Below are 18,170 nucleotides of genomic sequence, written 5' to 3' on the forward strand. Positions count from 1 at the left end.
AAAACAAGACATAAAACAAAACTAATGAAGCAGGTTCACTGCTTTGTCTTCTGGGATGAATCTAGCTCCTGCTGCTAAGAAGTATTTGGCATCTGACACCAGAACTGTAATTGCTATGCTGGGGTTCACAACACTTTCGGAAACCTGCACAGCAGGATATTTTGTGCCCCACGGTGCTCAGGTTGATGGGATCCTGGTTTGGTGAGGAAGAGGTAAAGGATCTGAGGTAGACATGGAAAGAGAGAAAATGAGTTTCCTCACCTGTCTTGTGCCAGGATAACACAGACCAAGTCCTTTATGTTGGTTGGAAGTCTGGAGTAGGGAGGTGAATACAACTGAATGAATGTTGGCAATGATCAGTGGGCAATGAAAGAGTAAATCCTGTAACTGAAAAGCATTAAGCAATGTAATCATTTCCACTTCTTAAAAACAGATCTTTGAAAGGTTTTTATGCTCAGTTCCCTTTCTAATGGAACTATGACTTTTGCTACATGATCTATTTACTTTTGAGACGTAGGACGAGACTAATGGGATCACAGAAAAGTACATATCACAGGGAAGCAATACAAGTCTGGAGACTCAGTGATAACACCTGGTAGTGCTTCCTCAATTCTCTGGTTAATATTTACCTGTGGTATAGGAACTATTTAGGTAATTGTCGATGCCTCAGTCATAATTTTTGCTTTGAGTAGCATAGCACGGTGTATTTGACGTGGTTTGAAAGTTTTTTTCTGGAAACACAGGAACAACTTTAGGAAACCTTCTTCTGCAGTGCTTGTTTTTGTCTCAGCTTGTTGAAAATGGCAGGTGTAAGTGGCTGCTTGAAGTATTCCATGTTCTTCTTCAACTTCCTATTTTGGGTAAGTTGGTGTTTAAATTGTTATTAGTGATGCATAAAATGTGTTCAACATTATCCAGATTCTGTAGTTGAAGGAACTGAGAAGAAAATAGAGCATAAGTGGAACCAGAGTATGATTCTAAATCAGGGAGGGGAGAATATGTTTAACTTTTGCCCTTCCCTTTGTTTTTTTCCTTCAAAATAGCTTTCCCTCCACATTCAAATATAGACCAGCCATGAATCTGTCTTTCTGACTGTATTGTGCCCCTCATGCCAAGGGACATCACTCATTTCAGTCAGAAGATAACAGAATCTCTACTTAAATTTTGTAGTTCTCTTGCTTTTATTGTCTGCTGCTTGCATCCAAATGGCATAATCCTGAAAATGTAGTTGTAACACAAATTCACTTGTATTTTTAGCCTCCTAATTGAGAAATGGTTTTAATATCCTTTTCTGTGTTCTTTGCTTTATGTTCAGCATCATAATGAGTTTCTGATGGTGGGCAGTAAATGACTGTAAAATGGTATGAGCTGGCAGTACTGCCAATAGCTTTATCAAAGCAGATACAGCACATAGTAGCAGGCAGTTTTCTGGGTGTTGTTTGAACTGTGTTTGTCTATTTATCACATCTCAGTTAGTTTGCAAGAGTTTCAGGTCCTGAAAGTTCTGGAATTATTTGAGTTAAAGAACATTTCTCTCATGGCTCAGCCTCACTGTCAGTTGTCCCGACAGAGTTTTGTTGGGTTCACCAGAGGTTCACTGAAACCAGAAGCAGAACTGCTAGCCACATTATGGGCTTTGCCTCAAGGGAATTTTTTTTTTTTTTCAAGTGAAAAGGTGATGAAATTCAAAAGAGACCACAAACTAGCTTTGGAAAGTTTGTGGCTAGCCAAAATTAGAAGAATTAGCAAAATACCTTGATTCTTTATGGACCTCACATAGAAATTCCTAACACGTCAGGGATGGTTTGGACTGCCTCCCCTTTCTTCTTCCTCCACCTCCATTCAAGCAGATTGAAGATATTTGACATCTGTACTGAAGTTTTTCTGCAATGGTACTTAAAAGAATCCATAAGTTTCTGACTTGGAATTCCTGCCCGTTGGGAAGTTTTTCCTGTTCAGATTAATCTGTATTTACTGTAAGCTAAAACATAGGCGTGTCTCAGAAATTAGAAAAGGTCCAAATTACTTCTGGAATGAACACATGAATAATGTCCCACGCCTAAGCCTCCAATACCAGCATGGGTTTCCTCGGAAAAAACACAGCCTGCAATCCTGGGGGAGCCTTGGGAGCCCAGGAAACAAGCAGGCATGCAGCAAACTTCCCAAAACTATCTTTATGGCAAAGATAGAAAAATCTGTACCCTATTCTGGGGAAGAACATGCTGACAACATTTGTTGTGCATATGACTGCTTGGATGGAACAGAGGAGGACAGGAATGCAGCTATAGTTACATATTTTAAAGGAGGGGGTTTAGCGCTATCAAGATAGAGAGGAACAGACATGGTGCAAACAGGAATATAGGTGGATGGAGTACAATGAAGCTGAATTCTTTGATTCACATTCCGGTCTCTAAATGCTGTAGCAAAGTGTAGGAAACAGTGATGTCTTTACAGCCACTGATCCTACAGCTGCTGTCCCTGGTGAACAAGGTAGTTGGCAAGTGGAAAATTAAACTCGTTGTAAGGAATGAAGGTGACTTTAACTAGATAAGAAGAACGGTTGCATATTTACCTGGTGTCCTTTTAAGTCCTTTGCAATCTCTCTGGGAGTGTCCCTTCTTAGGGAACTCAGGAACAGGTTTTCCAGCCTTCTGATGCTTTTTTCTAGGCAGTCCTTAAAGCATAGCACTAAGTGTGCAAGCCCTGGAATTGTCTAAGATATCTCTACAAATTTCTGTCTTTACTGTATGATGTGTGCTTCCTGATGCTGGGCTCTGGTGTGTCCACAGAGTTTTTCATCCTTGCATTTTGGTGAAAGTAAGCTAAACATGCACTTTTGAACACCTTTGCTTTAGAGCTGCGTGCCTATATGGAGCTTTTAATAGCCCTTAAGTAACTGCTTAAGTCAGTTTTGTGCATTAAACCTGACACATAGGTCAAATATTTTCTATTTCCCTTCTCCAGTTTGCAGGATATCTAGTCTCACCTACTACCGTGATTCTATTAGCTTCTGATCCTCCATATTATGCAAAATTGTAGAACTGCTAATATTTTGCACTAAATATTGATTTCTGGTCCTGGTTTGAGGCAACGTGATTAGTGGCAGGGCAATTTTTGATCAGTTGTTGATATCAGACTTGCAGTCCCATCTGTAACCAAAGTGAGTCCTTCCCCATACCTTACACCTGAACATCTCTGTAAGCAGCAACACAAACTTAATGGATATGCTAAGCCATAGATCGCATTCTTTGTATGATCTTCCTAGCACTGTTCATTTTGGGAGGTATTCCAGTCAAATATTTTCCTGAACTGGAGCAACCTTGTAGAAAGCTTCTCTTAAAGTGATTGCTCAAATAGTGTGAGCCAGTAGAGGGAATTCCCCATAGGTTTGGTACTCCCATGTCTGAGAAGTGAAGTCTTGATATTTTGCCAGTCCAGCTATGGCAGGTTCATCTGAAGTGATATTAATTTAACTAGGCCATATTTCTTCATCACACCAAGACTAAAGGACTTGAGAAGGAAAAGATTAAGTTTGAGGGACAAAAGTCCTATTTCTGGTCAGTTTATGAGATGACGATGATGTCACTGTTTCTTGATCAAAGGTTAGGGCAAAACTATGACATCTAGTTCTAGGAAAATGGATAAGGAGCTTTTCAAAGAAGATCTTTTCAACTGGAAAAATGTTGTTTTATTACAAATGAAATTTCCTGAAATGAAAATTTCTTTAGTCAAAACTTTAAGAAGATTTAATAATTATGATGGTGTATTCAAGCAAACAAAACGTTTGACTAGGATTCTTTGGGAACAGACCATTTAGATTTATTACTTAAATGTTTTCTTTGTGTGTTTTTGTACAGTTTGTATATATGAAAATAAACAAAACCAAAACATTAATATTTTACTGAAATGAAGCAGGTTTATCAGCCTAAACATATATATGCACATCTTACTAAAATAAGTAAAATAAAATAAACGTTTGTAGCATTCTTATCTGATTGGTAAGTTCCTGTGCGTTCGGCTGTATTCATCTCTACTACTGTGCTGTATTTTTATGGGATTGCCTATGTAACAAATATGTGTTTGGATTCATAGCAACAGCTGCTTCAGTGGAAATTTTCATGTCAGCAAGCTCATGTTGTCTGGTGCAAAGCCACATGGCTCACATAGTGTTGCTGGATAAGACCCAAATATAGTTATAGAATCATAGAATCATAAAATGGTTTGGGTTAGAAGGGACCTTAAAGATCTACTAGTTCCAAGTCCTCTGCCATGAGCAGGGACACCTTCCACTGAACCAGGTTGCCCAAAGGCCCATCCAACCTGGCCTTCAACACTTTCAGAGATGGGGCAGCCACAACCTCTCTGGGCAACCTGTTTCAGTGCCTCACTGCTTTCACAGGGAAGAACTTCTTCCTTACATCTAATCTAAATCTACCAGTTGAAAGACATTACCCCTTGTGCTGTCACTACAGACTCTTGTGAAAAGTTGCCAACTAGCTTTCTCGTAGACCTCCTTTAGGTCCTGGAAATCTGCTCTAAATTCTCCCTGGAGACTTCTCCAGCCTGAACATCCCCAACTCTCTCAGTCTGTCTTCATAGGAGAGGAGCCTTCTAATTGTCTTCACGGCCCTCCTCTGGACTCGCTCAAACAGATTCATATCCTTCTTAAATTGGGGGCCTCAGAGCTGAACGCAGTACTGCAGGTGGCATCACACGAGAGTGGAATAGAGGGGGACAATCATCTCCCTTGACTTACTGGCGATGTTCTTTTTGATGCAGCCCAGAATACAGTCGGCTTTCTGAGCTGCAACTGCACGTTGATAGCTCATATTCAGCTTTTAATCCACCAGCACCCCCAAATCCTCTGTAAGACTGTTTTTGCCCAGTAGGGCTGCTTGTGGGGCTGCTCTGTAGGGCTGCTCTTGCCTAATTTGCCCAGCCTGTATTTGTGCTTGGAATTGCCTCAACACATATGCAGGATTGGGCATGTGGCCTTATTGAACTTCATGAGCTTTGCACAGGACCACCTCTCAAGCCTGTCAGGGTCCCCTTTGATGGCAATTTCTTCCCTCTGGCATATTGACTGCACCACATGGCTTCATGTCATCAGCAAACTTGCTGAGGGTGCACTCAATCCAATTGTCCTTGCTGCTGACCTCAAATTCAGTGGGATTCAGAGGTTTCAGTGGGGAGTTCTACTTAAATTTGATAACATGATATAGCTGTCATCAATTGTACAACTTTCCTTTTCATGTTTCAAAATGTACTTATAGGAGCTTTACTTAGAGCAGGAAAATGTGTGGTACTCATGTCTGAGTGCTGGCTCTGTTCCATATTAAATAATCTGCTCAAGTCATTACTGTCTTTGATGCTGAATATTATATGAAACCTTTTGGAGGGAAAGTATTTTTAAAGAAAAATTATCCAAAACTTATAAAAATAGCTTTTTGATTTCAAAAGGTTAGGAATAGTCCCAGTTTTCATGGGAAGCTCATAATAACATTTCAGGACCATTTATGACTTCAGTATTAATAGCATATAGGAAGATAATTCTAAATCTGACTAGTCTCTGGTCTCAGTGATCTCTGTTTCCTACCAGTCATCTCAGTAGGCACAATCCTTACACTTGATTAGCTTCTTAATTACCTGTCTCTAACACTTAATAAATTCTGTGTAAGAATCATTACAGACAAGGTTAAGAATAGGGTAGCTGGCACATAGTTGAACAGTATCTCAATGATCAATGAAACAGGAGCACAACACACATCTAGTGATTAGAGAAAATATCTGAACCTGGGATTCTTCTGCCTTGGCTTCAACATCTTAAAGCAAGACAACTTGGTCTAACTTTCACTTGGGCATGACTGAGTAGGCTTGTTTTGTCTAGAAATGTGATGAAAATAAAAACTGTAGACATTTTATAGGATTTGAGATGGCCAGATATCTTTGCAACAGAAACAGTGGAATGACTTTATTTACAACTTTTCCTGATAGCTTTACCATAGAGAATATAGAGAACATATAGACACATATAGAGAATATGTTTCTAGATGTATGTCCCAAACAGTTCTAGAAACAACACTTGCACAAATATTTCTTATCAATTCTCATGTGTTTCCATTATACAAGAAAAAAAGTTCTTTACAGTCATGTTATATACACAGAACAGCAATTCCCCTCTCCTCTGACAATTTTTGTGTGCTTCCCAACCACATGTATAAATCATCAAGGAAATGTGAAATCCCCCGGGGTAAAAACATCAGGGATTTGGTGCATAACTGAAGATTTAACTACCCTTATGAAGTTTCCTGGATATGAATCAATATTCTGTGCTCCGACAATTCATACTTCTTTCATTTTGCCAAACAAATTATTTCAGAATTTTGTCCAGCATCTGGTGCAATTTGGGTGCTGCATCTTAATCTAAAATTGTTGATCCTTCTAAATATCGATCATTTTCTCCTGCAGGTCTGTGGTTCCGTTATTTTAGGAGTCTCTATATGGATACGTGTCAGCAAAAATGTTCAAGAGGTAAGTGTATGCAGTCATAGCAGAACCACAGAAAACAAGGAAACTACTGCATACACTTTCATTTCTCATCTTCATTTCCACAAATCTGTTATGTCTCTGCTTAGGTGGCTTGTGTGGGGAAAAAATAATGCATTTTATGATGTTTAAGATTAAACAAGATGGTGCAGGTAGTCAGGCAAAGTGATTGACATAAGTACAGATGTGTGACTACAAAAAGTGTCTTCTAGTGTTATTAATATAGGTTCTTGCAGATGCACACTGATTCCTGTTGGAAAACATCTGTCTCACCGTCCTCTGATGAAAATTAATGGGGTTTTTTGAGTGATTTCAGTATTAGACAAAGGAGTCTCATGGCTAGGCTTTTCAACGTCTTTCCCCGTTAGAATAGTATAGTCCTATCTATTCCTAGGGTTACTTTCATATGTTTGTAGGGAATATTTGTATGGTTCTCACTATCTTCAGTGATACAATTATCATCTCCCCAGTGACTGCAACTTTGAGAATATGTTTTCAGTGACTCCTTAAAAACATCTTACTCTTTCCCCCTCATATTTAGATAAAATGAGTTTTAGAGACCTGAAAACCTTTACTTAGGATTAAAATGCCGTATCAGCCTTTCTGGAGGGAAGAAGAAAGTTTCTGAGTTCCCTTTCTGGTTTTTATCTGAATTATTAAATTACTTTAGACTTCATGACTTTATTTTTCTGCAAAGCTAGGGAAAATTAAGGAGTCTTTGATCTTGCAGACATACAGCAGAGGCTGGTCTTGTTGGTGCAAAGGCCCTTTGGCCCTGTGAGCCCTGCCAACATTTTGCCAAGGGTTCTTCCAGTGGCACTAGCCTCTGACTCACACACAGCATGCTTTCTGTCACCCTTGAGCAAAGCTGATTTCACAGGTCATAGATCCGTCTCTGGAAGGAACTGTGCAGCCTTTGTACCTTGGTGGTTTTTATGCTAACAGGAAGAACAATCTAACTCTAAGGTTTAAGGGTTGTATTTCTTCCTGTGAATTTGAACCATAGAAATGTGAACAATTTTGTAAATTTAATTTCCATACTTCTGTTTTCAAAAAGGCTTTCTGTCTATAGAATTGAAAAAAAGTGGCCAAGTGGGACATGGAAGCATTTTTTTAGCTTTCAGTTTGAGCCTTGAGTATAGATTAAATTGCTAATCTTCAGGTCACTCCTCTACTGCTCTACTGCGGTCCATCAGTTAAGAAAACTATTTTTAAGTCAATATTTCCCATTTGGAAATAAAAAGATGAAGGAGGTAACAAGAAAGCTTTATGTATTTCCTGCCTTTTGTCTGATGATACTGTTCTCCTCAGCTGGTCCCAGGTATCTCATGTCAGGCAGAGGATGGATGCAACAGAACTCAGCTCATGATAATGTTGTACCTTGGGGTAAATTAGGTCATGGTGAGGAGCTCTGCTGTTCTCTGCTGCGGAAGAAGGACAGCTTGCACTCCTCAATCAACATTTTACAAGAAGCTAAAATTACTATACCTGATAGTTGATCATCTCTAGTACGATGGCTCAGATGGTACAATGAATCTTGGAAAACCATGAGTACTGTTATCCTTTCTTATTTTTGAGAGATTTTCTATTCAGAAAAGCATACTTAAGTATTTCCCAAACTGGTTTCCTCGAGTGACACTTAGTACTCCCCAAAAAACTATGAACAAAGAGTTGAGACCAAAACTGAAAGCATTTTTCTCACATTTTTGCTTCTAGGCAGGCAAAGTTCCCATTCAGAACAAATGTATGTTTTGCCTGAGCAATAATTGAGCAGATCATAAGGATTTGGCTGTAGATGAATAGAGCTTTCTAAGAATAAATAACATGAGGTTCAGTACAATTTGGAAGGCGAAAGAACAACACATTCTTCAAATTATACTTGTCTATATACCTTTGTCATTTCCATCAGAAGAAAAATATGACAGCTTCCAGACATTTTTGTTAAACTTGGCATCAGCCACACTGGAAAATATTCTTTGAACCCTTTTCTCTACTTTGGCTTTTGTCCTTAGTTGATCCTGTGGGAACTGAATAATATGATATTTAATAAAATCAAGGTATATGAACTGTTTAATTGAATGTCCCACATATCAAAATAGAATCCTCATCTCTGAGGGTATTATTAGAAATCATGCCTAAAAAAAAACCCAATGGAAAAGAAAGCTGTTTTGGAAAATACATCTAATTATTTCTCTAATATACCCAGCATCGCTCTGAGGTGTGTTATCTCAGGAACAGACACAGAATAAGTTCCTGGCTGTCTAATGACAAACGGAGGTTTTGTTATTTTAACATGTGATTAATGCAAGAGAGATTTTGTGGTAGTTTACTTCCAGTAGATACATCTACTTCCAGTAAAAAGCAAAGATTCATCAACTGAAAACTAATCGAAAGCCACTTTAAAGACAAGAGATCTGTGTTTACTCTGTAAAATTGGGTTTCATCTTGTGCAGGGACAAAGGCTGTGAAAAGCCAGGTTCTACTGAGCTTCCCAACAAAATGTCTAATGGAGCATTAGAGGTTTGTTTATTTATGGATCAGAATTTCTCCATGGATCCTAATCAGTATATTTATCAGTTATGAAGTAATTATCTTGTTTTGGAGGTTGCATATGTTTTTATGAGGAGCTTCTTGTAGCTGAAAGATTTTTTTCCCCTCTCTTTTCAGGAGTTGCAGATAGACAGCAGCCTGTTTGCAGGAGTTGATCTGCTGATAGCCGTGGGCTCCATCATTATGGTCCTTGGGTTCCTAGGGTGCTGTGGTGCCATAAGGGAGAGCCGGTGCATGCTGTTGTTGGTATGAAAGAAACATATTTGTCTATCTTTAACAGGCTACAGTATAATTTGCAAGTAATATCAAATGAGGGTGGGGGTCTTTTTGTTTAACCAAATGATTGATTATGATAATGTGTTACCTAGTGTCTGAACTCCTTCTGAATTCTAGTGCAGAAAAAATAATGAGTGGTCTTATCAACAAGAAGTCAGGATCCAGATTTCACTGAGCATGTCACTAGCTTTTTTTTAATCCAGCCATCTCCGAAGTTCCCTCCACCAGTCTTCCTCCACTACCTATCCCATTTAATTTCATAAATTCCCAGTTGCTCCCTTTACTGGCCCTTTTAGAACATCTTCCCTGTCCTCCTACCTCCACCTCTCACCCTACACATGCACATCATGACATTAATCTGATGTTCACCTAGTTTTAATCATCAGCTGACCTCACTGTCTCTTAAGCATTCCCTTTTTTTATCATCAAAGAAGGAATAACTGAAGCAGCTCTGACTAGAACTTCATTCTGCCTAAACAGTTATTTAAGCCCATGACAGCTTAACATTCACTGAGAAGAAATGATAACATCTTGGTCAAAAGTAATATAGGTTTCTCCCTCTCTTATTTCTTCCTAGTTTTTTATTGGACTGCTGCTGATTGTGATCCTTCAGATCACAGGAGGCATTTTAGGAGCAGTGTTCAGATCTCAGGTATGGTGTTATTCCGAATTTTCATTTATGTCTTCCAGAGTTTTGTTTCTACCCTGAAAAACTAATAAGATATTTGGACTTGCAGATTGAAACATCACTTAACAGGACTCTCGCTGAAAGTGTGAATGCATTGCAAGAAACTGCAGAAGAAACTCAAGTGTTTCGAGAGAACTTCCAGAAGTTTGAGGAAACGGTAATTAGAATGTAACAAGGGGCAGGGGTTGTTGTTATTTGTTCAATCTCTAGCACTTGTACTTCATTTTATGGCTACTCTGCCACAGATTTGAATTTCATTCTCTGGGGATGAGAAAGTCTCTGACTTAAATGCAAGTTAAAACACTACATCAGGGTCTTCTGCTCTCTTGATATGACATAGGCTTACTGTGATGATTCCTTTGCGCAATAGTGTTTATAACAACAGTGACACACAACATGCTTTTTCATGAGAAGGCTGCTTGGTCCTTTGTTAGAACTTTCCCTTCTGAAGGGACATTGCTTCTTCACTGTATCCCCACTAAGAACTATACAGCACTCTTCAGGCAAGATTACCCCAGGACAAATTCAGGAGTATTTATTTGGAATACTCTATTGCTATGAAGTCATTAAATGCAATACCTTACTGTGTAAGAAGGGGGAAGAAAACATGATAAAAGGGAGGTTTGTTTTCACTGTGCTTATACCCCTTTTGGCTCTCCTCACCTGCTGGACATCAGAAGGTGCCTGTTTGCTCCTGGATGTCACACAGAGAATACCCTTGAATCTCACTGATATCACTGATGGCCTTAGACCCTTGGCCCTCTCAGTAGTACTTGTGTCTGTACATTGGTAGAGCATCTGCTGTCATTAGATTTTTTGGCTCTGATGAGTGATGACTTTGATGGGTAGCCTTAAAGAATTCCTGTCTTTCTAAAAGCTGCTTGTGTGAAAGAAAAGACAGCAAGAAATGGAATTTGGGTGGCTTATATTACTTCCGCTTTTCCTTCCCCATTCTACCTCCAGCTGTACTCTGCTTCTGAGCCAGCTTATTTCTTCTGCTATAATGAACATCTCCCTGGGGAGATGATTGAAGGGTGAGCAAAATGAAAAATCCCATAATTATTGTATTAATTTTTAAATAGAACAGGATTGTTTTATTATGTCCCACGGCCTTTGCTTTCATACAAAATTATGTGAATATTTCCAGCTGCTTTTTAAAGAAGGAAGGACCTCAAACCCAAGTCTGCACCCCTGAGCTTTAGTGTCTTGAATAAAGTGGAACATGAAGTGAAACTGCACCTGGTTTAGGTTTCACAAAGCCCAAATGGAGCCCTGGTCTCCTCGGTCAGTTTCTAATTTAAAGGGCTAAGTATCATTCAAGGTGCTTATTTTTCTAGATTTCAGTTTTAAGTGTTTGAATTTTACATTATCAGCCTGTCTTTTAAAGGTGTGAAATATGAATGTTACTGAAGCTGTTACTTACCTTCTGCAAGCATAATCTGCAGAAAGAAGACTTGATTCTCAAAAAATACTATATCTGGCATCATTCCATGTTCTAGTTCCATTCTGGCACTGACAGTTACTAGCTTTATAGTGTGCTAATATTTTTTGAGTACTATATACTGAAAATCTGGTATTTTCTTTTGGGGTTGTTGTTTGTTTGGTTTGGTTTGGTTTGTTTTTTTAACTCATGCTCTTACATTCTTATAACTGGAATGGTCATGCAAAGGGTGTTTGAGACATATCAGTTTGGGACAATTTCCACATAGGAAAAGATGAAAGGAGATTTCTCCTTCGTTGTTCCTCTCAACTCCCTCGCCTACTGGCCTTGATCTGCAATTCACCACTTTTTTCCTCATCTCTCCATTTCCTCCTTTCTTGTAGAACCGCTGTTGTGGTTTGGTGAATGGATATGAAGACTGGGGAAACAATTTTCAAACTCTCATTAATGGCAAACAAGTCTGTGCTTGTGAAGAAAATGATGCATCAAATGACCTCTGCATATCACATGGAGGGAGATCCATTTATAAAACGGTAAGAAAATTAGAACGTTCCATTCTTCTTCCCAAAAAGAGGTTTCAACATTTGTCCTGATATGGAAATTTGGACTCCGTGCATATAAAGAAAAATATAAAAAAAGGTGGAAAACTATCCCAAAATAGATAAATTTTATAAAGCAGGTAGTGCAAAGTTCTCCAGTCTGCACTTAGCTCAAAGCAGATTTTGGAAAATGTCCATTCTGATTGTACACTTTTCTAAATGCACAACTCCTTAGCTGTGTCCTGCCTGAACGTTAATTTCCTCCCTGTGTAGTCCCACAGAAGCAAACACTGTTTTAAAGCAAGGGAATAGTCTGGTTTAAATAAAAGACGCCAGAATCCAATCTGGAAATAAGATCTATACAAAGAGATGGTTTTGGCCACATTTTTACATCTTTTTTGGCCTCAGGCAAACCCTCAAAGGACACATGAGAAACCATCAGTGAAATTACTGCAGGTGCAAGATATCGCTCATATGAACACACAGATTTCATGGTGGTGTTAGATGCTAGTAAAGACATTAGACTCTTGTGATCCCAGAACAAAAGATTTGAAATTCAGTGCAGTTCTGAGTCAGGTTTTTCTTAGAAGGATTAGAAGGAGAAGACCCATGTGTTTACTGTGGGAGAGGAAATATGGTGAAATAATACAACTATATTTGGGGGGAAGGCAGTCATAGTGTTGGAACAGTACAATAGCTTTTATGGGTTTAAGCTGTACTTGGCTTTGCCTACAGTTTGCAAAGAGTTTGCAAAGAGTATTGTCAATGCCTATAGAACACGTAATAATTATAAGAAGAGATGTATATATTTATTAAAAAGGAGAGGATCTCTGCATAGAATTTCAAATAGGATCACTCTCTTCCTCCCAGCCCTAGCCCAAGACCATCAAACACTTGATAAAATTAATTTTTAAACTAGGTTTTATATCGAAATACTGTTAGTTGAGCCAGATTCTAATAATAAGCTTCAAAGTCTCAAATTCAAAGATGAAATTAGTGGGGAAACAAAGTTCTCTTTCAGATCTGATTATTGCTGTACTGGCTCTTTTCTAGCAGTGGATGATTATCAAGTGAAAGTAAGAATAAATGCTTCTTTTCTTGTCAAGAGAAAATCATGCAAATATTAGGCATTACAGCTGTATGTCTTCATTTGTCTCCTATGGTCAGCTACTAAATTCACCTCTGTCTTTGGGAAGCCAAACATTAGATAACTCTCTCAGACCATAAGACATGTATAGTTGTGTCCTTTGTGTTTGTTAGTAACAAGCCTGAATAAATTCCTATAGCCCTTCTTTGACATAGAAAGAGAAAGAGTGTGAGAGGAGTTATTTTAGAAGATGCATTACTGATGACCTTAGGATAATATTCCCTACTTATAATTAAACATTTTGTCTTATTTTTCAGCCTTGTGTAGAAGTGATTTCCAAATACATTGAAGATCATCTGCTTGTAATTATGGGGATTGCCTTTGGACTGGCTGTTATAGAGGTACCAGTATACACCATTAAAATATTTAGTAGTTCACAAGCAATATGTTCTATTTGGAAATATACTGAGAACAGGATTAAAACACGTGGCTTGCTCAATGAATACACAAGGGAAAGCCACTTCTCAGATTAGCTATAATCTTACTGTTATTTCCTATAAACAGTATATGGCTGCTGAGCTGCAGACTTTAGGTGGGATCAGACCACCCTGCTGCCTGTAGAAGTTTATCACATGAGACTTTTCATGCAAATACTCGACAATCCTGGAGTCGAGCTCTGCCTCGATGGTGAGCTATGTGGACAAGAGAGATGTATGGATACCCAGCACCAGGGAGACATGAGGCAGAACAGTCAATGTTTTCCTCCTCATTCCATTATTTGATTGAGGAAAAAGTCATCTCATAAGAAAACTTTGCCCCTAAACAACATATTCTTATCATGGAGAAATCATGGTAGAAAATTATCATTCCAAGGCATAATTTAGCCATCAACCTGGTGCGTGAATGTGCCCGAGTGCACACCTGTGCAGCTCCGTATATTCCTGTGTGTAAAAAAAAAAAAAAGCAGAGTATCTGAGCTCTTTAATTGCTTCATCATACACTGAAGAATAACATGCAAAATTTTATCCAAAGAGAGGAGGAAAAACAGTGAGTTTATCCAGTCAGCTACTTGATGAATGACAGCCTTTGATTAGAAGAAAATGACAAAGAAACAGTAGATTTCATCATGTTGCTTTCTTTGGTCATTTTCTTGCTTGTGATTGTTCCTTTGTGGTTTCACTTCCCCTCTGCCCCCACCAGTGCATGTTTGAGGGAAAAGCAGAAATGACAAAGATTGCTGTGCAGAGTTCAGTCTGTTATTTCAAGTGAAAACTTCATTGGCAGGGGATTGCTCCTCGTGGTAGAAGAATGGGCAAGAGCCCCAACTCAAAAATATCTTTCCAGGAAAATAATAGTAAGCAGGGAAAAGTTACACAGCTGCAGCACTGGGAAAGGACAGGCCACTAACTTCTTACACAGCACAGGCTTCATGTTACTTAAGATGCTACATGTGGGGAATCAGATCTCTCGCCTATAGGTAGATTTTGGGGGGGAAATAGGTAAAATACACCAATATGAAAAGGCTTTTAAAAATGAAATGGCATAACATTGCATCTGTATCCTGAAGGTAAGTTGTAAGTCACCTTGCTCTAGTTACTGCACTTACATGAGTTGTAGCCTTTAGTTTGTTGGCCACCATTCTTTCTTGTTCTCCAGCTGGCATTTTCTGCAGTGTCTGTCTCTCCCAGTCATAAAAAGATTAGAAAACAATATGAATAAACAATATGAGCCCCAGCTGGTACTAATTGTCAGCTGACAATTTACACATGATAATCATTTAGCCTTTCCAAAGATATTAAAGCATTCTGACATCTTAAGTAATTACAAATCAAAGGCCACATGCTTAACTATCTGTGCTCTGGAAAACCTTAGTTAAAAAGAACTGTACAAGGAAAAGTACTCTTCTCCGAGGTTCCCTCCTCCACCTGCTCCATTTTGCCCCTTGTGGGCTGTTAATGATTTCAGCCTTACTGAGATGAAAGTACTAGAAACAATACTGAGAAGAAGGGCCTGGGCTCATTTTGTTGCAAATGAAAATGCAGAAATGGTATATCAGGCTTATTCCAGCTGTGGATCCATCCCCTTGACTTAGCTGTACCCTTGTGTTCTGTGGGCTTTCCCTCTGCTGTCTCTTCCTTAAATAAATGAAGCACCCTGGTGTTTATGGCCTAATAAGTGTCAATTGGATACTTTCTACTTTTGTGAAACACCTTCATAGACTGGTTAATTTTAAATCCATAAGGAAGCTTTCTGATTTTCTGATCTTACCAACTGTCTGTCACAGGCTGTAGAGTTTCACCCAGTAATTTCCACTAAGGAAGGAGACTCTACTAAGTTCTATATTTCAGGCAACAGCTTCTTTAGTGGACTCAGTGTTTCTGCACAAATCTATTACTGATGAATATAAAATATTTGTTGCATGATCATTTGCCACTCAAAACGGTGGGGTATGTGTATAAATATGTGCCTGTATACAAATACACAGGTATGCCTATACACATATATTTACATAAAAGACAGTAAGAGTGGAAGAGTGATTTCAAAGGGAGACAACCCTTAGAAAACATGACAAAATCAGAAAGTTCCTTGAACTTTCTTAGAAAATAAAAGATTGATTTTTTTGATCTGAATTTCTTCAGCTTCTCATTTCTGAATTTCTTCAACTTGTCCATTTCAATAAATGAATGTATTTTAAACCCCCAAAGTTACAGTGTTCCCCATCTACAGGGGCAATTCATCTTCTAAAATAAAGTTTTCCATCAGATCTACAGTCTTACCTGTGATACCTACTGGTCTCATTAAGATGGCTATGGTCTTGTTCTTTAAGAATTACATTGGAAAATATTTTCTGCATAGCAGATTTAGCCTGCATGTAAATCCAAGACATTTGCAAACAGAATGTTCCCACTGTGTATTGGTTGTGTCCTGGGATTTCCAGGACTGCCAAGTAATACCAGAAATGTCTTTGTTTTCCAGATTCTTGGTTTGGGGTTTTCTATGGGCCTCTACTGCCAGATCCAGAGAAAATGAAACTGTGGAAGTGTCAGAACGATGTCACCAGCCAAATCAAAACCTTTGTAGATAGAAGGATATTTGACTTGGCACATTCAGATAAATATATGCATGTCGCAGACAGCTGTTCTGATGAAAACGGCAGCCCTTGTGCACACAAAAGCTTCACAATTTACAAAATGACCTCCTTATACTTCATTTGATTTAATGATGTGAATGTGAATTTTTATTTGCAATAAATGTCTTTGTTTACATTTCTGAGGAGTTTATTTTGTCTGAAGACAGCACTTAAGTCATGTTAAGATTCAGACTTTACCATGTAGAATGTCCACATGGGTGTTACGCCACACGTAGCAGAGTCACCATAAAGAGCTGCAAGCCATCTTGCAGTGGCTGACTGGTTGGGAGTATCACATGCCTCCAGGCACCTTTGCTTGTGGGGCAGGGTGTTTTCATTACAAGTGTCACAGGTCAAGTTGACACTTGGTATGATCTATACAGTCAGGGTTTTGTTAATTGTGAGAAACATAGGGATTAACTTTCATCCTAATAGGAAGGCCACATTTCATTTTAGGGATGTTTAAACCAGTATCCTGGATATTGAGATGGTCACTCTTAGGCCCAAATAATGCTTAAATTGCATACGAGAGTTCAATATAGTGGCAGGTGTTTTGAAAATATGTATCAAGGGTAAAATTGAAGCTCATGAGGAGATAAGACGTATACAGAAGTCGTGAGGGTGAGACTTCACCCAGAGTGGCTGAGGAGAACAAGTTCCCCAGCAGCAGTGGGCAGCAAAGGGCTGGGAACTTGATTATAGCAACATTACGAAGTGTTGACCAGTGCTTGCAGGCGCTGGGGCATTGCCAGCCTTGACTATACTTGCCCACTACTTGAAGTTCCAGTTCCCTGTCCCGGTCCCAGGACCCCACATCAGTTCCCTGGGGCTGTCAGCCCTTGTCCCAGCCATGGTGCAGAACTAGCCTCCTGCTGTGCCCAGCCATGTGGTCTCACTAGGCTGAGCCCAGCCATGGGCATTTGTCTTGCCTTGGCCTCAGCCCTTTCCTCATCCACAGAGAGGTGCCTGATGCCTGGGCTGGGGCTGCCCAGCACCGCCAGCTGCCTTGCTCCTGGCTGGGGGTGAGATAGGCCCTGGCTACCAGGCCCTGCCCTGCTGTTCCAGGGGACACAACTTGTTTCCACCCTCAAGACAGCCAGGTAGCTCCTTGACAGAAAGTAAATTGCATCAAGGAGTAGATTTTTTAAATATATGAAAGTGTCTAATTTTACCAATAAGAATCTGCTGAGGTTTTCCATAGCATGATGATGTCTGCACTGCTAAGTGCTGGAAGCTACTTGTTTTCACCAGTCCACCTGGGCTCTCCTCTTCATCTTTAGAAGCAACTTAAACACCTCCAGAGAGCTGCTCTAAAAAGAAACCTCACCATGCTCTCCTACTTTAAGACTCCCCCAGGTGCCCAAGGCTGTCTCAAAGCTCACTCAGGCTGCTCCCATCTTGACAGAGCCATGTAACTGTTACTTATAAATACATGAAAAGCTCTTTAACAGAGACCTTTGCTGTTGCCTTATACTGACAGGATTTGGTTTAGGTAAAATTCATCTATAGTAACCACTTTCTTTTAAAACAAATCCAGAGGGAAAGATTCTATCTCATCTCTTACTCTTTGCCTAGCACTCAGACCATCAAGCCTAGCAGCAAGAGCTGCTTTCACAAATTCAAGTGTCTCTCAAGAAAGTCATCTAGCTACCAAACAGTTCTGGCACTTGCTCTTCCCTCTGCTGAACCTCAGAAAACGTGCCAGAAAAATTCAGACTTTGTTGGACCAGAGAAAAAGCATGACTCCATAACCAGCCATACTTACTCAGAGGAGGAATGCTGGGTTCCGGTTTCTCCTCCTCCGCAGACTGTTTTTTTCTGTGCATGTCTTACCCGTGATTTAGAATCCTGGAAGCCGAGTATGGATCACATAGATGATGGGATGGCAACTGGGCTCTTGGATTGGCACTGCA

At 39.4% G+C, this 18,170-nt stretch overlaps 1 protein-coding gene across 1 annotated transcript; it reads left to right on the forward strand.

Moving 5' to 3' along the window:
- Positions 1-800: 800 nt before the first annotated feature.
- TSPAN8 (tetraspanin 8) lies at positions 801-16,157 on the forward strand. The gene is made up of 8 exons (XM_010195151.2): positions 801-860; positions 6,469-6,531; positions 9,214-9,342; positions 9,950-10,024; positions 10,110-10,217; positions 11,885-12,034; positions 13,445-13,528; positions 16,104-16,157. The coding sequence occupies exons 1-8, from the start codon at positions 801-803 to the stop codon at positions 16,155-16,157; spliced, it is 723 nt and encodes a 240-aa protein (XP_010193453.2).
- Positions 16,158-18,170: the final 2,013 nt, after the last annotated feature.

The sequence above is a fragment of the Colius striatus genome, chromosome 1, assembly GCF_028858725.1.
Source record: "Colius striatus isolate bColStr4 chromosome 1, bColStr4.1.hap1, whole genome shotgun sequence".
In the NCBI taxonomy this organism is placed as follows: Eukaryota; Metazoa; Chordata; class Aves; order Coliiformes; family Coliidae; genus Colius; species Colius striatus.

Coding starts and splice junctions, on each gene's coding strand:
- TSPAN8 (XM_010195151.2), top strand. CDS start 801: ATGGCAGGTGTAAGTGGCTGCTTGAAGTATTCCATGTTCTTCTTCAAC. Junction 10,025..10,109: donor GAGCAGTGTTCAGATCTCAG/GTATGGTGTTAT, acceptor TTGGACTTGCAG/ATTGAAACATCACTTAACAG. Junction 13,529..16,103: donor TTGGACTGGCTGTTATAGAG/GTACCAGTATAC, acceptor TTTGTTTTCCAG/ATTCTTGGTTTGGGGTTTTC.